The sequence below is a fragment of the Lipotes vexillifer genome, unplaced genomic scaffold (genome assembly GCF_000442215.2).
Source record: "Lipotes vexillifer unplaced genomic scaffold, Lipotes_vexillifer_v1.1 scaffold112, whole genome shotgun sequence".
Lineage (NCBI taxonomy): Eukaryota > Metazoa > Chordata > Mammalia > Artiodactyla > Lipotidae > Lipotes > Lipotes vexillifer.
The window spans coordinates 2,102,200-2,128,642 of NW_006776285.1; the positions used below are offsets into that span (position 1 = coordinate 2,102,200).

General features: G+C 35.4%; 1 protein-coding gene across 1 annotated transcript in view; it reads left to right on the forward strand.

Annotated features, from left to right (window-relative positions):
- The window catches only part of UTRN (utrophin), a 503,258-nt gene that overhangs the window by 179,352 nt on the left and 297,463 nt on the right, over nt 1–26,443 (forward strand). The window contains 13 exon segments of the mRNA XM_007450323.1: nt 694–786; nt 823–864; nt 2,764–2,913; nt 4,062–4,223; nt 4,680–4,808; nt 5,477–5,650; nt 7,586–7,741; nt 12,399–12,569; nt 16,710–16,889; nt 19,088–19,216; nt 21,421–21,591; nt 23,902–24,063; nt 24,498–24,635. Coding sequence (XP_007450385.1) covers nt 694–786; nt 823–864; nt 2,764–2,913; nt 4,062–4,223; nt 4,680–4,808; nt 5,477–5,650; nt 7,586–7,741; nt 12,399–12,569; nt 16,710–16,889; nt 19,088–19,216; nt 21,421–21,591; nt 23,902–24,063; nt 24,498–24,635 — 1,857 coding nt within the window.

The following is a 26,443-nucleotide window of genomic DNA, read 5'->3' on the forward strand; positions in this document are numbered from 1 at the left end:
CCAGTAGGCTCCATGCTGAACTCCGTCTTCTAAATTTATCCGTCAAATAGGCTCCTCCCATGGGGTTTGTTTCTCCCATAATTTTGCTCCTAGGAATTGGAGGATGAATCATACCTCAGCCCCCAACTCCCCACAGGAATGAGGAATAAGTGACTACAACTAATGCAGCAATTATAGTAACATTCCAATTTGGGTAAAAAGTTGCTCTGTTCATATGTAGACGTGTTCATATGAATTTAGAAAAAAGTTGGAAAGAGTCTACATCAAATGGTTATACCCGTTAGCTCTGAGTTGGAATAGGGTGGACCCAGGGAACCAATTTCCTATATAGCTGTTAAAAAGTGTTGCACTGGGTATTTTTTTTAACCTTTCTATTTAAAAACAAACTCATAATGTTTCCCTCCTGGTTTCTTCTACTAATTATATAGTTTTATTTTGGGCATTTAAACAGAGCCTTGGAATTTATCTTAGTGAAGCAGCCTCCTACCTCCCTCCAGTTGGTCTAATACAGTTAATCGAAGAATTCGATTTTATTTCACTTATTTGAAATACCAGCTTCATCAGTTTCTAAAAGCCCATTTATACTTGTATCTAAATGAAATTATTCTTGATTAGACAGAATGTGCAGCAGTAGAGATGCATTGTGTCTCTAAATGGCTTCTTATCTTGTCTAACTTTTCCCTGCCTATTTAGGAGGTATGGTCTTGTTGGATTGAACTGCTCCACTATTTGGATCTTGAGACTACCTGGCTAAACACTTTGGAAGAGCGGATGAAGAGCACAGAGGCCCTGCCTGAGAAGAAGCGGATGAAGAGCACAGAGGCCCTGCCTGAGAAGACAGATGCTGTCAGCGAAGCCCTGGAGGTGGGAGCCTGTGTTCTGGGTGGTTCTTTTTGTTGAATGAGGCTGAATGAGTATTCAAACAAGGAACATAATGCCTTATGCCAGCAAATACTTTCGCTTCGTTGGTAGTTTTCAGCGTAACTTGTTTTCTTCCATTGCCTGAAGTATTTATAACATCATGTATATTTAGATTATTGGTGACCCACTAAACTCAGCCTTATGAGGTGGTTAGTTGTTTGCTAATTAGTACATTTTAGACTTCATAAAGTGCTCTAGTGATTTTCCAGATTGATTTTACCAGTCCCTGGATAAAACTCTGCCTTATGTTATTAGGACAATGCTCTCTTGTTCCTTCATAAAGTTACTTTTGCTCATTAGACACGGCAAGGACTGGGTTTACAGTGGCTTCTATTCTGTTGTCTTCAGATGTGAAAATTGGAGGACAGGCTGGAGAAGGCAGTGTTGGAGGCCTGGGATCCTGTCCCCAAGCCTGAACTTGAGTTCCTTGAGGCCAAGAAATGTGCCTGAATTTTTTGTTGTTCCCCAGTTAGTTCCGCAGCACAGCCTGTGGCACATGATAACTTAATAACAGTTTCTTAAGTGGATTAAAGTGTGAAAAGAATAGATTTTCTTAAAAAAAAAAGAAGAGGAAGATGGTAGCTGTGCTTTTAAAACTGTAAGAATAGGATGTAGTAATTAAGTAGATGACTGGATTAAAGGTCAGAAATAAGTCAAATGTGGTACCTAAATTCCAGGAGCCAGATGCTCTTCTGGCGAAAAGGTGTCATTTCTCAAATAAAATAGCAGAGTGAGAGATTCAGAGTATTAAAAAATGTTTTGAAAGATTATTTTAAAAACACATACTTTCCTAACATGAGAGTTAATACATGTGCATTCTAGAAATATGGAAAATTGAGAAAAGTATAAAGTGTAAGATAACACTTTAAAACATTTTATTGTTCTTCTTCCGAATTACTATTTTTAGGTATATATGCTGGGAGGTAGTACTTTACAGTAACTGGATCGAAGGCTTTGGAATCACCAAGTCTTTGGAGCCAAGTTAGAATCTTAGCTCTTCTTTTTACTGTGTGTGTGTTGGCAAATTACTTACGTTCTCTGAGCTTCAGTTTTCCTATCTGTAATATGGGAATAATATGTAGCCATATGATTACATTTATGTATATATAAAGTGTGTATATAAAACAGTGCCTTGAATTTTATATATGGTATAGAAACTTTTTAGTAATATAATCAGTTACAGTTTGAAATTCTTTGATTTGTATAATATTGTTTTTTCCTTTTAAACTTTGTTTCATACCATGAACATTTTCCCATGTAATTAATAATTATTGAAATTATTTTTATGGAATTGTCATATGTCATCATTCATGCTGAGTTCTCAATTTTATGTGTTTATTAATACCATGAGGGGCATTTTTGTGAAATAATCTTTTTAAAAATAAATTTATTTTATTTTATTTATTCATTTACTGGCTGCATTGGGTCTTCGTTGCTGCGTGCGGGCTTTCTCTAGTTGCAGCGAGTGGAGCTACTCTTTGTTGCAGTGCATGAGCTTCTCATTGTGGTGGCTTCTCTTGTTGCGGAGCATGGACTCTAGGCACGCAGGCTTCAGTAGTTGTGGCACGAGGGCTCAGTAGTTGTGGCGCACAGACTTAGTTGCTCTGCGGCATGTGGGATCTTCCTGGACCAGGGCTCAAACCCGTGTCCCCTGCATTGGCAGGTGGATTCTTAACCACTGCGCCACCAGGGAAGTCCCTGAATTAATCATTTTTTATCTTGTTCCTTAAGTAGATTTCTAGAAAATGGAATTACTGGTTTTAAATAAAATGAACATTTTTAGAATCCTTGATTCACTTTGCCTTGGTAAATGCATTATTTTTTGCCCCTGTCCCTGTTCAGTCTCTAGAATCTGTTTTGCGACATCCAGCGGACAATCGCACCCAGATTCGGGAACTTGGCCAGACTCTGATTGATGGAGGGATCCTCGATGATATCATCAGTGAGAAACTGGAGGTGTTCAACAGTCGATATGAAGAGCTGAGTCACCTGGTAAGAACCGGGCCATGCGTGAATGTCGATTAGATATTTATGATATGGAGCGGACCTCAGGAACTTATACCGTGGGGAAAAGTTGGTAACCAACGGGGGTGTTGAGGGCATTGAAATACTAGGTAGGGAAGAGCAGACCTTACACTTATATTTATAATGCAGGCAGAACTCGATGATTTAAAAATTTGTCTTTGAGATTATTTCTACTTATGAGCTATTTAATTTCCTTTAAGGAACATATTATAGGTGTATATAAGAATAATAACTCATATTATCCTAGTAAATATTAGAGCCATCAGAATTTGATATAAGCTGCTATTATAAAATACCATAGTCTCTTAGATACATACTCAGAATGTATCACAACATGCATGTCCCTATCAGTAAGTAGAGAAAGGAGATTGTTTTTATAGGAGAGTTGGGTGGATATTAGAAGCTTTCGAACACATATTAAAAAATAACTATTGATGTTTAGATCATGAATAGCATCAAACTTAACCCAAAAGTTCAATAAATAGTGGCTCAACACAATGCACATCTGTAGAACTTCTTTAAACTTTGCAGAAAGAGAAATTTCCATGTTCACTCTACTCATAGATGTTTCTGTTATATTTTATATTCTTGTTTATAGGTTTATTGCTGAGTCCTAAAAATACCCTAAATTTGTAATAAATGGCATATTTTTATTCTCTCCTTTATTTTAATATGGTACATAGGACATTTTTACATTTTTCCCTTTTTATTGAAGTATAATTGAAATATAACATTATATTATATGTTATATGTAATATAACATTTTGTTTTTGTGATTTTTTTTTTAGATTCCACATATAAGTGAGGTCATACAGCATTTGTCCTTCTCTCTTATTTCACTTAAAATAGTGCCCTTAAGGGCATTTTCGTATTTTGTCATTTTATATAGAAAGAAGTAAAAATTAGTAACTTCCTGCAAGATGCGTAAGATACTAGAAGGACCTTTTCACTGTTATCATTGCTAATTATTATTTATTTATAATGCAGGACAAAGTCTTAAAGTAGTGCTTTTATAGTATGTTCCTTTTCTTGGTGGTTAGAACATAAGGGTTTTCTTATATTCAGCTGTTTATATTTGTGCTGAGCGACTAATGGGTAAATTTTTCCCCCTGTAGGCAGAGAGCAATCAGATTTCTTTGGAAAAGCAACTCCAGGTCCTGCGTGAAACTGACCACATGCTTCAGGTCTTGCAGGAGAGCTTAGGGGAGTTGGACAAGCAGCTCACAACGTACTTGACCGACAGGATAGATGCCTTCCAAGTTCCTCAGGAAGCCCAGGTATTGCCATGGATGTGAGGGCAATAAGGTCGTAAAGAGAGCATATGTAATCGTCTCCTCACCTGCAAGGGCACCAGCTCCTTCTGCCATCCCAACTGAGAGTCAGTGAGAAAGGCCGGCCTTACTTACAGGGCAGCATGTGGGTTTGGGGGTTCTCAGGGTTCTTATGTGAGATAATTGCAAATGATCACCATTTAAAAACTACAATTTTCTTAGCTATGAAACTGGGGAAATTCCCTCTTTATAAATAAGTGGTGAACATTTGAAGTGACAAATACAAAGACTTTTGTGCACAGCACACAGCAGTCCTACGATACAGGTGGCCCATATTATTATTATACGCACACTTATGAAAGTATGGATAGGGGTCAATATATTCTTATCTGTTGTGTGACTCTATGAAACTTAAAAAAAAAAAAAAACAGACTTTCTCTCCCTTTTCTAATCTCTTTGTAGAAAATCCAAGCGGAGATCTCAGCCCATGAGCTAACCCTAGAGGAGCTGAGAAGAAACACACGTTCTCAGCCTCCGACCTCCCCAGAAGGCCGGACTGCCAGAGGAGGAAGTCAGATGGATGTGCTGCAGGTGAAGGGGGAGGGCAGCTTCCTTTTACTTTTCAGCCTGTTGGGCATAAAAAGAAAATGAGAAAGAGCTGACGACTTGGATGCCTTTGGTCTTCTCTGTGATGTAAAGAGTTGGATGGGAGTGGTGTGTTGAAGGTGCACTGGAAACTATTGGATCTGAGTTTTCTAGTTGAGTTGAGAAGAGAGAGCAATCTAGATTTAGATGTTTGCTTTGTATAGGTTTTTCCCTTGACGCAGAGCCTCCATCTGTACTGGTATGACTGGTACACTGGGCAGGCTGAGTGCATGGGATGCAGTACCGCTTAGCCCCTCAATGGGGGATGCAGACTGACCTTCACTCTGACCTTGTGATGAAGGGCATTGTGAGTTCTAGGTCTTGAATTGTGTTTTAAAAACAGGTAAGAAAATTAATGCAGTTTTAATTCCAGCAAGGCTAGCTTAGCCTTTCATTATATCTCAGACTGAGACACTGAGTGTCAAGTAATTCAGGACACTGGGCTGTGCAGTCCCCCAAGGTGATCGGGCAGCCTCACTAAGTTCCTTTAAAGAATGTTTTTATTGTTACTTTATTTTACAGCCTTCTAGCAGTATGTGTTATGCTAATATTGCCTGCTGAGAAAGATTATCATTCTGATGTGAATTGCTTATTATTTTCATTTCTGCAAACAGAGGAAACTTCGAGAGGTGTCCACAAAGTTCCAGCTTTTCCAGAAACCTGCTAACTTTGAACAGCGCATGCTTGACTGCAAGCGTGTGTTGGATGGTGTGAAAGCAGAACTTCATGTTCTGGATGTGAAGGATGTGGACCCTGATGTCATACAGACCCACCTGGACAAGTGTATGGTGAGGCCATTGGGTGGTTAATGTGTCCAGTGGGTTTTCCCGTCGGTGATATGGCTTCATCTAGTGCTTATGTACATGGTTTGTTCAATAATTGTCAGTCTAAAGTGTGCTAAGAATAGGAATAAATGATGAAAAACAGGTTAAAAATTAGAAGTGTGGTCCTTTCCTCCCAGGAATTTAGAAGAGATCGGAGAGAGATAGCCTGCAGAGAGTAAAATCAATTAGTACAGTGTAATGAGATAAGGAAACTAGAATAAACATGTATATAACGTGATTACAAAAAAAAAGAAGAAAATACATCTTAATCACAGGATGAAGTTAGGGAGGGCTTTGGCAGAATGTGACTAATAAGCTAAATTTTAAAGGATAGATTTGAGTTAGCTAGAAGAACCATACTTAGAATGAATGTCAGGAATATTGCAATGTACGACAAATGTGTTCTCAAGGAAAGTAAAATTTTAAATTTTTTTTTTTTTTTTTTTTTTTTTTTTTTTTTTTTTGCGATATGTGGCCCTCTCACTGTCGTGGCCTCTCCCGTTGCCGGACGCGCAAGCTCAGCGGCCATGGCTCACGGGCCCAGCCGCTCTGCGGCACGTGGGATCCTCCCGGACCGGGGCACGAACCCGTATCCCCTGCATCGGCAGGCGGACTCTCAACCACTGCGCCACCAGGGAGGCCCTAAAATTTTAAATTTTAATTTATAAAGTTTAAACCTGAAGTGTGAAAGAAGAAATTGTACTTAGAATGGATGTCAGGAATATTATAGCATAAAAAATCATTCTCTAGGAAAATAAAAATTTAAATCAAAGTTTAAACCTAGAATGTAAAAGAAGAAATTATTTAAAAGGCCTTATTACTGTTTTAGTCTTGAACTTTAAAATTCAATTGCATAGAAATTTAAAAATAATGTGGCCAAGCACGCACAGTCAAAGAACTAGCGTTCTGCTTGGGAAGAAGCATGAAAAAACTGAAGATGACACGAGTTAAGCTAAGAAAAGTCTGGGAAGAGTTCTTTGTGCTTTTCAAGATTGCAGTCTCCACATGTCTCTTGCATACTGAAGGTTGTTTGATTACTTGAAAGCTTGAATGGGTGGAAGAATGAAAAAATAGGATGAATTTTTATATATAATATGTGCACATATGCACGTATGACTGTAAATATTTATTTACTGAGTCATAGAGATCAACAGAGCAAGCACTGTCCTTGACTTTGTGTAACTTAGTCCAGTGGTCTGTTATTATGTGACAGTGCCACATGAGGTGTTTCAGGTCAAGATTATGATGCATGGATATAAGAGAACCTGCCCAGAATACAGCTTTTTAGTTTTAAAGTAACAAGGATGAGGGCAGCTCTGAATTTGACCTACATAACTTCGGCTTCCTATGGTCATATACATCTTGATGTATTTAGTTTTTATATGTCTTTTCATTGTATAATTAATATTTACTCATTGTGGTAGACTTGGTACTTCAGAGGATTGTAAGAAAAAAAAATGAATCTTAATACTTCCAAATGCCAAGAGCCAGAAATAGCCAGTGTTGGCTTTTTTCTTGTAATAGCATTTAGGATTTAAAAATATGTAATTTAAAAAATGTTAGACATTCAGTTTTTAGTCCTAACATTTTCCCATTTTATGTAGGAAATATGTTCGTATTATCAAGTACTTTCATAAACCTTTAAGATACATGTTTGAGTTTTTTCTTTTTTAATGAAACAAGTATAACCTCTATGAGTGTGTTTTCTTATCTGATTTAAAAAAGTCATTACAGCCTTGATTTCATTTTACTCATCCTTTGAACCAGATCTGGGAAAGATAAAGCCCTTTGATCTCCATAGTTAGTTCTTAGCTGTCATTCTTTGTAAGCCATGTTCTGAAATGGTTCCAGCTGGCATGTTTTCATTAATATGTAAAATTTTTCATCTTTATTTTTAAGAAACTCTATAAAATTTTGAGTGAAGTCAAGCTTGAAGTGGAGACTGTAATCAAAACAGGAAGGCACATTGTCCAGAAGCAGCAAACTGACAACCCCAAGGGGATGGATGAGCAGCTGACTTCTCTGAAGGTTCTCTACAATGACCTGGGTGCCCAGGTGAGCAGAGCAAGTGCACTGCCCACGTCTGTCTCTCTCATTTATGTATTTTAACATTTCACTTCTGGGAGAAAGCATATTTGAATTTTATGGCATTAATAATATATGTTTTCATTTATGACAGTAATTTTTATTATATTTCTTTAAATGTATGTGTTACTATTACAATGATGAATAGTTACACAGAAATGTATTTTTAATATTTAATCCAGGTTAATTTTTGTGTTTTCAATGGCTACTGACTTTTCATAAGTTATTCTAAGGAAACTCTACAAATAATAGTATCTGTATAAACTCAAGTTATTGGTCCTTGGATTTCTAGATTGAATAATCTACTGAGAAATGTTAAAAACATTAGGACTCTAATAAATAGTGACAGGAAGTTCACACTAATCTATCAGGATTTAAAATCCTTTCAAGAAACATCTATAATTCGGGCATTTTAGTGAATTCATGGGGAAGTTGTTAGGCCCGTTACTGTGAGTGACCAACTGGATCCAATAGGCTTAACATCTTCTCTTATTGAGACTCTCTGCCCTGAAACCAGAGAAGCAAAAACAAAATAAAACAAAAAAAGAAACAAAAAATGTGTGGAAGTGAAACCTTCTCATCAATATTGAAAAGCTGTATTAGGTAATACATTAGACCCTTCTTTGGTTATTAAATATTAACGAAGTTTCTACATAAGCCCAGCGAATACTAGCTGAAATTTTGTGATCACTTTCAGATTAGTAAGAAAGAACAGTCCTACATTTCCTGAGCAATTTGGACCACACTTCTGCAAGATTAGATTACTGGTGTGATACATTGTGTATCATTTTGATACACTGCACATATGGAACACATATGTTAGAACTTCTTTGTATATTACACAACTGAAGTTATTTGTGAAATATTATTGTATTTATTAATTGGGCATTTTATAAATGGGAATGGTGTGGTTGATTTTTACAACAGATCTCTAACTGTAATTATGGTTTTGGAGTTAAGTCATTTTCTCATTCTACACAATTGAGACTTTACTGTGGGTGAGGAGTTATACAGGCAGTTAGAGATACAGTGGTAAGCAAAAACATAAATTATCTCTATGCCTAATGGAACTGAGAGAAATAAAAGAAGAAAACATTAATCAAGTAGCCATGCAAAGTAATGTCAGATTATCAGCCCGAAGTGTAATGAAGGAATGTATGTAGTGCTTTAGGAGTATATGTAAAGGGGGATTTGGTCCAGTCTGGGTTAGAGGAAGTGGTGCATAAGCTGAGATCTGAAGGATGAATAGGAGTAGCCTGGGTGAAACCAGTGGAGAAGCTTCTGAGGCTGATGGAACAGCATGTGTAAAGGCCCTGTGGCAGGAGGCAGCATGGCACTTTTGTGTGGTTAAAGCAGAGACAGCAAGTGTGGGAACATGGTGTTGGAGAGATGGGATGAGACCAGATCCGACCAGTGTCCTAGAATTTGTGGTAAAGGTTTTAATCTCTGTGTTAAGAGCAATGAGCAATTATGGCAGGGTTTTAGCAGGGAGATAACATGATCAGATATATGTTTTTTAAAAGATCACCCACTGCAGTTTGGAAGGTGGATTGCAGAGAGGCAAGAATGGATGTGAGAAGACCAGTTTGGAAGTCATTGTTACGCTCTTTGTGAGAGATGATGGTGTTTGAACTAGTTTGGAGCAGTGGAGATGGTATGAGCCGATTTTTTAAAGACATATTTAGGAAGTGAAATGAGCAGGACTTGGTAAAGGATTTGATGTGGGGGTGCAGGAGCAAGAGATGAAGGATGACTCCTGGGTTTCTGGCTTGATTATGTGGAAAATCATGGTGCCATCACTGGGACGGGGCACTGGAAGGAAAGGCAGAAGTGTGGAGAAACCATAAGCAAGTATTGGACATGTTGACATTTTAAGTGCCTTTGAGAGAGTTAATTGCATATGTCAGATATTCACAAAGTTATTCAAGTCTGGAGAATATATCTGGGCTCGCTGAAGATATAAATTTTATGAGTCATCTGCATAGAGGTGGTTAAGTTTTCAGTGATGATGAAATTGTTTAGGGAGGGGATATAGTGAAAAAAGAAAAGGCCTGAATTCAGTCTTGAGGGATTACCTCATTTAGGAGGGAATTTGAGGAAGATGAGCTTGTAAAAGAAACTAAAGTATGTATGTATGTGTGTGTATGTATATGTGTGTGTGTGTGTGTGTGTGTATACACACACATATATTTATATACATATGTATACCACATTTTCTTTATCTATTCATTTATCAATGGCTATTGTGAATAATGCTGCAATGAATATGGGAGTGCAGATATCTCTTTAAAATAATGATTTCATTTCCTTTGTTATATAACCAGAAGTAGAATTGCTGGATCATATGGTAGTTCTTTATTAAATTTTTTGAGGGACCGCCATGCTGTTTTCCGTAATTGTAAACTTGACATCTGCTAAGAAAGTAGATCTTAAGTGTTCTCATCACAAAAAAAAAGATAACTCTGTGAGATGGTGGATGTGTTAATTAACTTGACTGTGGTGCTCATTTCACAATGTATGTGTATCAAATTATCATATTATGCACCTTAAAAATTCACATTGTGCAGCCATATATTTTATATATATATACAGAACCACAGTAAGTAGCAAGAAGTGGTAGCACACCAGGAGAGTGCTAGGTCTGGGAAGCCAAAGGAAGGAGGGCATTATGAGAATGAGTGTAGGCTCCTGTTTTGAATATTATTGAAAGTTAAATATGACATCTACTTAAAAATGTCCATTAGATCTGTTGCCATTGGAGTCATTACTGAACTTAGGAAAGACAATTTCTGTGGAGTGATGGGGATAGAAGCCAGAATGTCATGGCTTGAAGTATGTGTGGGAGGTGAGAGATGGTTTTGAGAACTTGTATGGGGAAGGTAGGAGAGAGGGAAGTCATTAGGGGAGGTGGGACCAAAGTAGGAAATGTGTGTGTGTGTGTGTGTGTGTGTGTGTGTGAGAGAGAGAGAGAGAGAGAGAGAGAGAGAGAGAGAGAGAGAGAGAAACGGAGACACAGACATTTGAGTATGTTTCAAACCTGGTGGGAATGATCCTATTGAGAGGGAAGGGTTGCATATTCAAGAGGGAGAAGGGATAAATGGTTATGTAGATGATTTACAACGTGAGGGACTTCCATGGTGGTCCAGAGGTTAAGACTGCACTTCCCCTGCAGGGGGCGTGGGTTTGATCCCTGATTCCTGATCAGGAAGCTAGGATCCCACATGCCCTGTGGCCACAAAAAAAAAAAAAAAAAAGATTTACAACTTGATATGGCCTAATTCAATATGCAGTACATCTTAAAATGTATTGATTAGGCGGAGAAGAGTATAAATTGTTATAAGTTGGAACTTAAATTATCTTCTTCCTGGTTTACAGAAATCTTTGGTAGCATTAAGTTTTATGATAATTGTGTAGCTGCCTGGGCACGTCAAAGTCCGATAAGTATCATAATATCTTTTAAAAGAATTCAAGTATTTGTCTCCTGAAGTCTGCATTGAAGTACTATTTAAAATTTAGAGTCATGAATTTTAATTAAACTCCATAGAAAAATATTTCACTTTTAAGAAAGAATTTAATAATAATCAATCATTGAGACATCAAAGAGTAAAACTGAACCTATGGGACCAGTAAAAAAGAAATGTAATCCCATTTTACTTATTAAGAAAATTTGGTTTTTATATCTAAGAAATTTTGTATCATGTAAAAAATTTCTTCCCATACATGACTTATCACTGTACTACTTAGGTAATGTTATCATCTATACATCTGTGCACGTGAAAGGAAGAACATGTTTTTTGTATGTATTGTGTTGTGACATCCTTTAAAGTGTCAACTCGGTGTTAGGTTGTGAATGACTTTAGTTTGAGAGTACCATCATGTAATGCAAAGGGTCAGACCAGCCTCAATCTGATGGTCATGCCACCCTGGTTATGGCCTTAAATGGAAAACACAGTGCCTTTCACAGGGTTTTATTGTATAACGTGTAGATTTGTTAGAACAATACGAGAGCTGTATCAGGAGCCTGGTAAATGTCAGTTCAGTTCATTTTGCTTTCCGTCAACAGCAGTAAGAGCAAAGTAAGAATAAAAGTTTATGTTGCATAGCCATTTACTATATTTTACGTTAAGTGGTTAATTGTAAAACATATGATTGTAAAAAATCTTGCTATTTCCCCCTCACATTGCTAGAATATCTGTGTGTTTTTAAGTGAGTTTTTTAAACAGAATCCCTCATTGAGAGGATTTTAAGGCATCTTCTGTTCAAAATAATGAAAGGAACTATTCATTGATTTCATAACTTTGCTGCAGGGACTGGGTCAAGCCCTTCGTGTATGTATTTTTTTTCACTGAAAACTCATAGCAACCTTTTGAGGGCTGAACCTCCACCAAGGTCTCTTAGGAAGTAAGTGGAGAGCAAAGGTGAAAACTCAGGGTTGCCTGACATGTAACTACTACAGTATATTGTCCCCCCTGCAGAAAAGTAAGAATGGTGTGATTCTAGGTGCCAGAGATAAAGGTTAGGTCTGTCTTGGGGGTTAAATATGAATCTGTTTGGGTGTTTAGTTAATGCTCTGATTCATTCCCACTATGTTGATCTCTCTTGTGCTCTCTTTTTTTTTTTTCCTAAGGTGACAGAGGGAAAACAGGATCTAGAAAGAGCATCACAGCTGGCTCGGAAAATGAAGAAAGAGGCTGCTTCTCTCTCTGAATGGCTTTCTGTTACTGAAACTGAATTGGTACAGAAATCCACTTCAGAAAGTTTGCTTGGTGACTTGGATACAGAAATTTCCTGGGCTAAAGTAAGTTGTAGTTCAGGTGAACCACCAATATTATGCCAATGTAATTTGTGGCATTTTGATCAGGGAAATCTGGGTAGATGTCAGTTTCTCTCCATTTCATATAAAATATAGTCTTATCTTTTTTCCATGTCTCTGTCCTAAGAATGAATAAGAATATTTTTAAAACAACTATCTTCAGAAGATATTTTTATCTTGATTCTGAAAGCGTTAAACTCACATGGCTCATCAACGAGGGCTTTGTAGTCCTTATGCTTAGGTGGTACTTGAAAATATTATAATTATCACCTTCAAAAGCAGTGACATTTTTTGAGTATTCATTCTTCACAAAGTATTGTGCTGAATTTATTTATTAATTCTTCTATAGTAACTTTTGTACCAGTAACTAATCTTTCTATTGCAAACTAACTGGTGTAAAGAGCATAGGAACAGAATTTTCAAAAAAATCAATAAAAGATCCAAGAGTTTTCTCTAGCCCTGTAGTTACTTAGAAATCGCAGAGATCAGAGAGTTGATTTGCTAGTTCTGTCTTTTGACGTGGAAGAAGACTTGAATGAAACACAAAGTATTGATAGTTTTTCTTTTTTTTTTACGGAAGCATTCTTTTCCTGAATTTATTTTCTAAGAAAGAAGCACGTATACTAGAGATAAGTGCTGAAAATAAATGATTAATCCTGTGACAGACTTTATATAAAGCTGCAGGTATCAGTTTTAACATTCTCTACAGGTGTCAATTTATGGGGAGTGAAGAGGAGGTGCTATGAGGTCGTGGGATAATACAGCTCCTTAATTTGAATACTTCTTTGGAGATAATTGTTGTAAGAAAGTCAAGATATTAATCACTAGGAAGAATGTTCTCAGTTTAGAAAATAGCTCATGAAAAGTGTAATTGCCATGGGCTGTGTGAAGTGAAAAGAAATGTATAAAGGCAGTGAAAAGCACTGGAATTCATGAGTTATGGTGGATGAATGCCAACCAAAGGCACCAAACTTTATTTTTGTTAAATTTAAGTTTTTCAAGGAAATATTATCTTCTTTCTACAATACACTTTGAAAGCCATTATTTTCTTATAGCACCATAAGTCACATAAGCAAATTGAATAACATTTGCATAGTGTAGTACAAAAGAAAAAACAGGAATAAAAATCATCTCTAATCATAGAATACCCTGTTATCATTTCAGTTTTTTATAGGCACATATAGACATGCAGGCACAAGCATATATTTAAAACAGAATTGTGTCTAGTGTTTCATGACCTTCTTGAAAAGCCTTATATCTTTAACATTTTCCTTTACCTACAAGTGTTTTTGTGTCACACATTGGAGATAGGAATAGTATTTCATTGTATATTTTATTTTTTATTGTCCCATTCCTCCATTCATGTCCATTTAAATTATTACCAGTTTTCACTATTGTAAAAAGTGCTGTGATGAATAAAAATACTTGTGGCTGAATCATAGCATACATTTGTAATTATTTTCTGAGGGTAAATTCTTAGCTCTAAAAATATTGGGTCAAGGGATATATCCATTTTAACATCTTATACCTGTTATGAAATTGTCCTTCAGAAATGTACCCAGCAGCTATGAGTGAGAATTCCTACTTGCTTGTTTTAACTACACTTTTGACAGTGGTAGGCAAATAACATGTTTTGGTTATTTAATTAGAACATTTTCCATTAGTTTATAGGCCATTTGTAGCTTCTATCACAGCTTGGTCTTTTAATTTAGAGCTCTTTACCTGTTACAATTCTTAATGCTTAGTGTGTTGTGTATTGGTACAAAATTATTTTGTTTTGTTTTTTGCTACTGTAGTTTCCTTTCTGTTTTGTATGTTTTTTTTAAACTTATTATATATTTTTTAAAGAATAAAATGCTTTTTTAAAAAATTATTTCTGCCTTTAGTGCTTAGGAAGGCCAACTCTACTCAAAAGTTATGTAATTATTTACTTATATTTTCTTCTAGCTCTTTTATAGTTTCATCTTTTTACCTTTAATGCTTTAATCCTTCTGGAATTTAGTTTGGTGTATATAATGAGGTAAGGCTCTAACCTTTTATTCCAAATGGTTTACCAGTTATCTCAGCACTATTTATTGTGTAATTATCCTTTCCCCACTGATTTGACAAGCTCAATTCATATATTCTTTTTACCTGTTACTTTGCTTTGTTTTCTGCTTTACTGATCTGACCCTCTGAAATGTTCTTCAACTGTTTAGCTATGTGGCTTTATAATATATTTTAACATGTAGTTAAAGACAGGATTTCCTGACTTTATGCTTCTTCTTTTGTATATACTCATATGAATTTTAGAATTATTACTCTCAAATTCTTAGAAAAATTGTTAGAAATTTCGATTTGGATTGCCTTGAATTTATACATTTGTTTTGAGGGGAATTGACATCTTTGTTATATTTGTCTTTTTAGTAACATGGAATGTCTCATCCCCCCCCCACACACACACACAAATTCCCTTACATCCCTACGTAATGCTTTGGTTTTTTTCTTTGTAAACTTTATCATGTATGCAAAAAAGTTTATACCTACATATTTATTTTATTAGTATGTATGAAGTATGCTTTTCTTTTTTTTTTTCTTTTTGTTTTTACTAATTTCTTTTGGCTGGTACATAAGCGATACCAATTTTTGCATATTTAATTTTTAATCATCAATCTGTGCACTCACATAAATTCAGTTAGTTTTTCAGTTGATTCTCATCATTTTTAAGGTAAAGACAGTAAATATGATAAGTTTGTTTCTTCTAGAACTATTCACTCTTAAATTCCCATTTAATCTAATTTCAGATTTGAAATAATGAAGATGGTATATACAAATCATGAACTCATAGCACATTCTCTTCACTAGAGTAAACCAAATGAAACATTAGTATGTAACATAATCACCCATTTTTTCAATGTTGTGTTGTCAGATTTAAGAAACATGCATATTTCAAAACATTTTAATGTGTTTCCACTATAATACTATGTAAAATTATTTTCAATGCAAAATTTAAATAGCATCTGCATTCTGGAACTTAGTGTTTTTATTCCATAGCTTAAAAATCATTATTTTCAACGTAGCCATTTTCTTTACAATAAAATCTATTAACATAGTGTGTGTACTGTTTACATTTAATTGCTTGTAGTTAATTATTTCTTATAGTTTTTAAAGACTACTGTAGTCAGTCAGTCCATAGCCACTGAAGGAATGCAGAAACTTATTAACTTCAGAGAGCATGGCTGTGGGTATTCTGTTTTGTTTTTGTTTTCTCCCCTCCCTGCTGGAGAACACTTGAGAGAAATATTTCAGTGTCTTTATAAAAATGCCAGTAATTGATGTGGCCAAATGAGTCCTTATACCTTGACTCACTTGTGAATTTGTAGTTTTTATGCCTTTCAAAATGTGATTTAATGATGTGAGATTAAATGTAGATTTGAGCTTCTTGAAACGATTTGTTTAAATATTTTTCTAAAAAGGTACAACAGCAGTAGGGTAGATATATGCATGTTACTTTTTGATTGGAAGAATTTTGTAGTTTTAATTTTGGGACCCGACATTCTCTTTATAATTCTCTGACTGCACACCTTGCCTGGTCAAACTTATGAATGTGAAAATCAAGTAATCGTAATACCATCTAGAGTATTAGCTTTACGTATTAAGTGTGAAACCAAAGCTTAGAGGTGCTAGTTCTCCTATGATGTATAGTACAAGATGAAATGTTTTTTGTAATGCTTATAAACAGACAATATGTTAAGTCATCTTAGAATTTTGAGTTCTGGGATAGTCCTGCTGTGCCCACTTGTAGTTACTGAAAATGGAACTGATTCATTATTTCTAGAGTTTTGGTGAAGATAATTGGTGTTGTTGTGTAAGGAATGGAATTTATACTTAAAGTAAATAATTACCTTTCCACATCTAAATTTGTTACATTCTTTGGTGTTTGCATAATTAAATATTTAATTTTGATTTGAAACTTAAAAGCTCTCATCATGTTAGTAAGTTGTGGAATCTTGTGAACCTTTGACATGTGTAAGTTATCTAGGGAGTCATGTATACGTGAAAGAAAAGTTTTTAAAAAATGAAGGTTGTATAAACTTTTATAATGTTCTGAAAGATCAAGTAGGTCTGGGAACTTTTATTTTCTAGAATATTTTGAAAGATCTGGAAAAGAGAAAAGCTGATTTAAATACCATCACAGAGAGTAGTGCTGCCCTGCAGAACTTGATTGAGGGCAGTGAGCCTGTTTTAGAAGAGAAGCTCTGTGTCCTTAATGCCGGGTGGAGCCGGGTTCGCACCTGGACGGAGGATTGGTGCAACACCTTGATGGTATGTTTCAGGAAGAATTTCATGGTGAAATCTTCTCTCCTTTAATCATGTATAAACGAATACTGTTTTGATTAGGATTCCAAATCCTATATTCTGTTTGTCACAATAATGTTGAGCTTGTGAATTAATTTCATTAGACTACATTTTATCTTTTCCTTTGAAAAGATAATAACTAGAAAGAGTTCACATGTCTCTATTAAGTAATAAACCATTTGTGATATACATAGAAATGTGTACTTTTAATATCTTAGTAAATACACCTTATTTGCTACATTTTAATGACTTAATATTATATTTAATTTTCATACTATTATAAACTATATATAATATTTATAATGTTCTAATATTGGTGTACTAGTTAAGGGCACCAGTTCTAGCATCTGATGGCCTAAGTTAAAGTTTTGACTGCAAACTGATTGACATTGGTCAAATTATGGGTTGGCCAAAAAGTTAGTTTGGGTTTTTCCATAACATCTTACCGAAAAACCCAAACAAACTTTTTTGGCCAACCCAATACTTAAATGCTCTCTAAGTCTCAGGTTTCTCATTTGTAAGATGGACATTATTATAATTTCTACCTCATACAGTTTTTGTGATTATGACATAAAACATGTAGGGCTCTTATAAAACTATATTTAAAACAACCAATTTTAGATATTATGATGATTATGGTAATTGTTAAATGCTATATGTTTTTAGTCTTTGGTTATAACAGTACTACTACACTGTTAACCAGTATTTCATGGAAATAGTGACCATTTAATTTCATAGTGTTTTTCTGTCCCTTTTATAATAACAATGAATATATGGCAACTGTACCTTCTCTTCCCTTAAAAAAACTTCTCATCTATAAATTATTATTTGTTCTGATATATCTGAGATAGGACTTTTTCCAAATTCACAGAATTACTGGGTAATGGATATGAACAGAGAAAAATAAATTATTGTGTGTTTGGGTATTTACTGAAATCAACCAGAATGTGTAGGGCATTGAAGTTGGTGGGTTTACGTCTTGATCTGTCAGATTCATATCCAGAGTTCATCCGCGACTTACTACCTTCATAACCTTGGGTAAATTACTTAATGTCACTTAGCTTTAACTTCCCTATATATAAAATGGGATTAAAAGAACATATCTAACAGAGTTGTTAAATGTTGAATAACAAATGTGAAATTCTTGGCTCATTTTAAATATGTTCATTAAATATTTTATATATTCATTTTTATTGTAACTAGTTTTATTCCACATGCTCATGGCCCTTACTTCTGCCTTCTGCAGTCTGTACCTTCTAAATTCTCCTTTCAAATAATATCTTTCTACACCTATTAGAACATTTGATTTATCTGCTTTTATCAAGGTAAATAAATCTGGTGTTTATAAATTCTTCTTACTTAGAATCCAGACCACTGTCAAAACTTTGCTCATATGATTTATTGGTTCTCATTTTATTTTTTTCAATGATTTTTCCATATTACAGATTAATCATTTGTTTCCTTGTTTTTAAACACTTTTCTTCGAAGTTTCTTCTAGTTTCCTTCATCCTATAAAATATAGTTCCTAAAAGTTTTTGGTTTCATCATAAGACTCCCCCACTCTTTTTCATCAAGTTCTAAATTCTTGCCTTAGCCTCAGCAGTTTTGCCTAGTTTTAACTGACTTAACTGTTTTCAAATGTATTCTCTCAATCACATGTTATAGCTTGCTTCAGGAAGCATCACTGAGATCTGTTCCAGGTGCAATGTTAAGTGCTGTCGGTACTGAGGTGAAACAACAGGGGCCCTGCCTCTAAGTACTTACAGTCCATTGAGCAGGCAAAATTTGAATCATTTTTTAATATTATTACTTCCTTAAATGAGTTTTTAACAAATATGATCAAGGAGGGGCCAGTGAGATTATTTGTAATATAAGAATGAGGGATAGGGATTAAAACAAAGTGAAATTAAAAAAGAAACTTTCACCTTTTATTCTTCTTCAACTTTTCATCGTATTGAGATCTAAATTAAAATTAAAAAGTGCTCAGTCACAGTGTGCATTTTTAGGAATGAGATTTATCCATTGGGCAGGAGCTTTGTAGGAAGGTGGAAATTCTTGAAATTCAGCGTACAGTTAGCACTTTGAAGGTCTTTTAAATGTCTTCTAAGATTATTGTCTTAAATATTTCATATGATTGTATCAGCATTTTATTAATTCCTTTCTAGAACCACCAAAACCAGTTGGAAATATTTGATGGAAATGTTGCTCACATAAGCACCTGGCTTTATCAGGCTGAAGCGCTATTGGATGAGATAGAAAACAAGCCAGCAAGTAAACGGGAAGAAATTGTGAAGGTAGCAAACGTAGAGGATCGGTAACACTTCTGGGAAAGGAAGGTTTTGCTGTTCTCTTCCTCTCGAGGAGTTACTCCAAGTTACTTGTGCACACATGCTTCCCATGCAGTAGATTCACTAGCTTTTATGTTGGTGGGATAAACGGAGTCTTTTTTGTTTGTTCTTTGTCTTAGCTTATTTTTTGTTCCATTCCTTTCTTGTAAGAATTAGCATCTAAAAATACCACATTATGGGATTGTTAATAAAATTTTTCCATTGCAATTTAATAAGCTATGAAAAAAACTTCTCCATTTTGTCATACAAGGTAGTTGAATGCTGGGTCATTAGTTCACTGCAAAAGGTCATTCTTAGTTATTTTTTTAATGACTTGCAAAATTCGGTGGCAGTAGAGAAAGTCAAAGCAAAACTGACTTCACAATGAGTATTTGGCTTTCATTTCTTGCTGCATATTGCCCCCTGACCCAGCTTTGCAGAGGAATCAGCTGTATGAAGAAGATAGTATACTTTTTCAGAAGCACAAAGTCTGGCAGACTTCTCTCTTCACTTTGCTCAGCCTCTTGATACCCTTACTCAGTGGTGTTAAGCAAAGAAGAAATTGTTGTCTCGGGGGCTCCAGAGTCTCAGAAAAGTGCCCAGAGTACCCCTTATTCATTCCTGTGTTTCTACATTTAGTTTCAAAGTTGAAGGTCAAACGTAGCTTTTAAGAATTCCTCTTGGAGAATCTTTTCTTTTTACCACTCAGGCCCCGCCAGTCCTTCCTTTGAATGCTTTGTCATGTCAGGCATGGATGAACAATTGAATTCTAGGTTACAAATGTACTTTCTCAACATTTTGCAGACATCCTTGAATGAATCCTTTTTTTCCCCTTAAGTTGTTTTTTGATGACAGAAACAGTGTATAATTAAAGATTTGATGAGGAACCTGCAAACAATAAAGCATGTGTCTGTTGCCAGCAAAATACAATTATTCCAGGTCCTTTAGACGTTACAGATAGAGTTCTTTCACAGCAGATGGTTCATACGTAACAAAGCCATTTTAGAGTGTTTAATTGTGCTTCTATAAAACCTTCGAAGAATGAGATAGTTTCCTTTACTCACCACATTTTCCACATTTCCACGATTACACTTTTAGTGAACTTATTAAATCCTTTTAATGTAACCTTTAAACAATTTTTCATGAAAGCCAAGCCTTATTTACAAAGTGTTTATTTCTTTCCACTTGATTTTTCTTAAAGAGAATTTCAAGAATCAGTATACAGATAGCAAAATTTGAGACAAGCAACGGCTGTTTTTTTTTTTTTTATTACAATCAGATTTAGATGTGAGAGAACACGTTCTAAAAATTCCATAGTTAAGCTGATGTTCTCCTGTTTCTATCTATATACACTGATTTAAAAACAGTTCCTCCAACTACTTATTTTCTCTCAGCCACCTTAACAAGTAAGCACAAATTCTTCACAACAGTGGGTTAAGCTCCATGTATTAGCTGATTGTGTGCATTGCTGGATCATTCATTCTCGTAAATCACCAAGAAAACATCTGCAGAATTTATAGATGCATACAGATTAGCTAGCTTATTTTTAAGACTTCATTCAAAATCTGCTTACAGCCATACATACTCTTGAGAGAATTCCAACACTCTTCAAAAACTTACCAATGAAGTAGAAATTGAGGCAGGTATGTGCATTCCTTTCTTAGCCCTGAGAAGGAATTTAATGACAGTTGTGAAATTAGCTTGAGGAAACTAAATAATGTTGTTGCATATTTTAGTTAAAAACTAAATGATAATATTCGACTGATTTCCAAATCAGTTCACCTTCACCAAGGAAAGGCGGATGGTGGTAAATAGTATTTCTAGGGGGAAAAGAAGTCACAGTCAACTCCTTGCCACTTATTCCTTTATTCAGCCTCAAGAGGCTTTGCAACTCTTAGAATAAAACGGTTGAAGAAATGACACAATAAATCTTATAGACTATTCAATCATAAAATAAAGTTTTATCCAATCTGGTAGTGATCGAAAATGCTTCCCATGTAACATGAATGAGTCGTAATGTACGAAAAGCTCTTATTCAAGTTGATGGTGCTGAAATCTCTTACTAGGAATCTCAGACATTTACTTAAACTACCTTTACTTCTGAGTTAGCATTACACCCATGTTTGGTTTTGATTTTTCCCACGTGATAATTTTGTTTTTCTTACAATTAGCGTTTACTCTCTGAGCTGGATGATGCTAACCTCCAAGTAGAAAATGTCCATGATCAAGCTGTTGTTTTGATGAATGCACGTGGAGGCTCAAGCAAGGAGCTTGTAGAACCAAAATTAGCTGAATTGAATAGAAACTTTGAAAAGGTTTCTCAACACATCAAAAGTGCCAAAGTAAGCAATTATGTTTTTATATAAAACTATTTTTCTTATAGATATGTAGCTACGTGATAGATAATTACATGGTATATATATCAAGCATTTTTTAATTAAAATGATTTTATCACTTTGGAGCATTTGTTCTTATTTATTTTGATTATGCATATGAAGGAGAGAATATAAGAAATTAGTATTAAAGAAAATAACTCATTAGAGATAAGGTTTCAAAGTATTGAAATTATGAGAGGAAGGATCATCTCTTTTGCAGGAAGTAAATATTTTCTAACTTTGCTTTGTTTTGAAATACTTGATATAATAGGCCAAACAATCTTTCATAGCCTATGAATATACTTAGATTATTTGCAACTTAAAGAAAACAACAAAAATCTTGCTTTAACTTTTGTCTTCCTTAGCCTTGACCCTACTTCCTTACCTTCTGACCTAAGCTCACTTATTCTTTTCAATAGATCTATGGGAGATTGTTCCTACATATGTTAAAGAGTAATGCAGGAAACATAGGAGATGGAGTGAAAGAAAGTACAAAGAAAATTATTGTTGTCCCCATAAATAATTTCTGTTAACGTTTTGGCATACATATCCACTCTTACTCATGTGTATGTGATATTAAAATATCAAAAATTTTATATTGTTTTGTATATTCTCTTCAGACAAGGTTTTTAACAGCTCTTCAATTAAATGATCTGTTACAATATTCTAAGTCAATTTTCCACTTTTATTGTGCTTTTATAAATATTGTATTGTTAAAACTCTTTTATGCATGTCTTTTTGTTCATTTCTTAGTATGCCCTTAGGATCACTTCTTAGAATTCCTTGATATTGTTGTGAAAGTTGTACCTATAAATGCTGTTACATAGATTTTTCCAAAGGTTCCTACCGTAAGTTTGTGCCAATTTATACGTTCATAACCAGAGTGTGAGATTGCTAGCTTCCCCATGCTCAGCCAACACTGCATGTTATTTTCCTGCCTTTAGTTTTATTGAATTTGTTACATTGATTTTAGGCACATAAATATTGACGTAAAGGCTTTCTGTATAGATACTGTCTGAAAATACTGCATTGAGAAACATGTACTTTTTCGAAGTTTCGGTATCAAAATCGGGGGAATACGGGGGAATGTTAACCGGGAGGCATTCTTTGGGATGTCCCTATACTGGGTAGTGGCCTTTCTTCCTCTCTGTGGCCATGGCAGGGATGGCTTCCAGATCATGGCACTGTTTCCTGCTGTGCTCGCCTGCGGTCCCGGAACCCTCCTCCCACTCCAGGTAGCCACGCTCACTTGCACACCAGTTTGCGTCCCTCGCTGGAGTCGGAAAACATGGGTAATCAGAGAAGCCCAAGTTGGTAAAATTATTGCTGTGGGAATTAATGAAATTAAAGTCAATTCAAATAAATGCAAGTTCTTTCTTGACACTGATTAAATGGTGAAAGGTCAAGTTAAAAATATCTTTTCTTTTTTTTAGACATCTTTATTGGAGTATAATTGCTTTACAGTGGTGTGTTAGTTGCTGCTTTGTAACAAAGTGAATCAGCTATATGCATACATATATCCCCATATCTCCTCCCTCTTGGGTCTCCCTCCCACCCTCTGTATCCCACCCCCTAGGTGGTCACAAAGCACCTAGCTGATCTCCCTGTGCTATGTGGCTGCTTCCCACTAGCTATCTATTTTACATTTGGTAGTGTATATATATGTCCATGCCACTCTCTCACTTTGTCCCAGCTTACCCTTCCCCCTCCCCGTGTCCTCAAGTCCATTCTCTACATCTGAGTCTTTATTCCTGTCCTGCCCCTAGGTTCTTCAGAACCTTTTTTTTTTTTTTTGGATTCCATATATATGTGTTAGCATACGGTATTTGCTTTTCTCTTTCTGACTTACTTCACTCTGTATGACAGACTCTAGGTCCATCCACCTCAATACAAATAACTCAATTTCGTTTCTTTTTATGGCTGAGTAATATTCCATTGTATATATGTGCCGCATCTTCTTTATCCATTCATCTGTCGAGGGACACGTAGGTTGCTTCCATGTCCTGGCTATTGTAACTAGTGCTGCAATGAACATTGTGGTATATGACTCTTTCTGAATTATGGTTTTCTCCAGGTATATGCCCAGTAGTGGGATTGCTGGGTCATGTGGTAGCTCTATTTTTAGTTTTTTAAGGAACTTCCATACTGTTCTCCATAGTGGCTGTATCAATTTAAATTCCCACCAACAGTGCAAGAGGGTTCCCTTTTCTCCACACCCTCTCCAGCAAAAATCTACAAACAAGAATATCTTTTCAAAGAACATTTTTCCTTCTACAGTTGCTGATTGGCCAGGAACCATTATCATACCAATATCTGGTCACCACTGAAACATTTGAAGCTGGTGTGCCTTTCTCTGACTTGGAAAAATTAGAAAATGATATAGAAAATATGTTAAAAGTTACAGAAAAGCGCTTGGAATCCAGTGATGAAGATGAAAAGGTTGGCTCAAGCAGATTTTCAAAACCATGGTGTTCTCACTTTTCTTCTCTGTTAATTATATATTTACATTAATGATGTTTACCCAAATATCTGCCAAACATGATAGAACAGATTTAAATGTGACTTTCTGGTGAGTGTCAATGTAAGGTTTGTCACGTGATTTACATAATGCTTAAAAAATAGACATACTTTCTGACTATAAAGGTAGTGTTATCTTAGTGCTATTTAACTTCTGCTAAACTAGCATTCTTTATGAGTTATTTTAACCTCATATATGAAATATTTTAAGAAAAACATAAACTTTTGTTGTATATCATTCAGATAAACATATGTTGACTTATACTATACTTTGTAGGTTAGTTCTGCTTGGGAACTGATAGTAAGTGACCCTGTGCACTTTTCTTTTGAGTAATTTTTATCTTTTAAACATTCAGATGGATGAGGAGAGAGCCCAGATTGAGGAAGTTCTACAAAGAGGAGAACAAATGTTACATCAACCTATGGAGGATAATAAAAAAGAAAAGATCCGTTTACAGTTACTACTTTTGCACACAAGATACAACAAAACTAAGGTATTGTCATGGGGGAGTCTCTCTTCCACTTAAATAACCTTTTCAGCTCTTGCCATTGAGAAATGTGGTGTTGCATTCAATGACATCTCAAAACAAACCAGTTGGGATGGTATCTCCTTCTCCTTTCTCATGTGTCTTGCTAGATATGTTTATATTTTTGGATGAGGCGAGACTCACAGAAAATAGAAACATAAAATCTTATTATTGGACATCTCTTTTGGTTTTCTGATAATGTTTTAAACCTTTGGGGAGTGACTTTCTCCTTTAGTTCTGTATTTTATGTGTGGAGGTCTTGACCCCATTAAAAAAATTTCTAGTTTACAAATAACTAAATTTGTGAAATTAATAAAATATGATTTATATTCTAGGAGAAGATTCACCACCAGCTCCCTTTTCAATAGGCATCTTTGCAGCTGCATTGTAAATGTGCTGGTGTTCCCCAGAGGTCTGTACTTAGGTAATCCTTCTAGAACCAGTTTTAGTTGATGATGTTGGAATCTGCTAGAAGATTCAGGTTTCTCAGCTTGGTGCCTGTTGGCTCTCTCTGTTTGTACTGCAGCCTTTTAACAGGTCCCAAGCTGAACTAGCCCTCTCTCCCCTCCTCCAACCTGTTTCCTGCTTTATTCCCTATCTTAGTTATTACTTATAAAAACTACCCAGTTCTCAAGGTAGAAACTTCACAATCTTGTCACTCATTTCCTGTTCCTCACACCTTGTTCCTCACACCACATTGAGGAAAGATTAGAACCATTAGGGCCGAATGAAGTAGGTACAGGTCTGAACCTGAAGTTAGATACGGCTCTACCAGTTACTTGTATATGACCCTGAGAGAGTAACGTAACTTCCTCAGTCTACTAACCTTTCCAGTAATTCAGACTCTTATGATTTTCACCCATTAGTTATTCCCCAAGTTGGTTTTTAAGTCCAGTTTTTCTTAACTCTGGCCCATCTTCTCAGCATGTTTTTCTCAGCATTATTCCCCCAAAAGTCATGGCTGATCATATGATTCCTTTCCCTAAGAACTTGTTCAGGAAAAGATTGCAAAATTCAGGAAAAGCTTTAAGTGCAAGGTTTGTCACAATTATGGTATATAGAGGCTTTGGTTTGACCTCTGGCTGCCTCTTTGATTCACTGTCATTCACCATGCAGTATAGCTATACTGGTTTTCTCTACCTTATGCCAACATACTGGTGCCTTAGCACCTCTGGAATCTTGCTAATTCCCTGGTGTGGGTTTTATCTTCTTATTTTACCTGAAAAATGTGTTATCTTGTAAGACTCGGTTCCATTTTTATTTCTCACATCTTTCAGATTATATTATAGTTCTTTGTTTAATTGTTACTTTTAAAAGTGTCTTTCTTCTCTGGAACTTCTTCATCTTTGGGTCCCAAATCAGAAATCATTAATGGTCCAAAATAGAAATAATTTTAAAATTTTTAATAGATAAATTTGTTTTTCAAAAGTACTAACATATACTATTATAGGCTTGTTTCATTTGGGTTTCACTAGCATTAGTTATTGTAATTAAAATTATTTTAAAACATTGAAAAATTTTTTGTCCTTATTTCATTAACACATATACTTCTTCAAATCTATAGTTTTTAGAACTGTTTTTTAACTGGGAACATTAGAATCCCTTGAAGAGCTTAAAAAGAAATCGAGCCTCAAACCAGTTAAATCAAAATCTCTCAGGTTGTGCCTAGGTGTGGGCGCTTGGGAAAAAAAACTTTGTAGAAGATTCTAATGTGCAGTCAGCATTGAGGACCAGCAGTTTACGGAACTCCTCCCCTCCCTCCCCTCCCCTCCCCC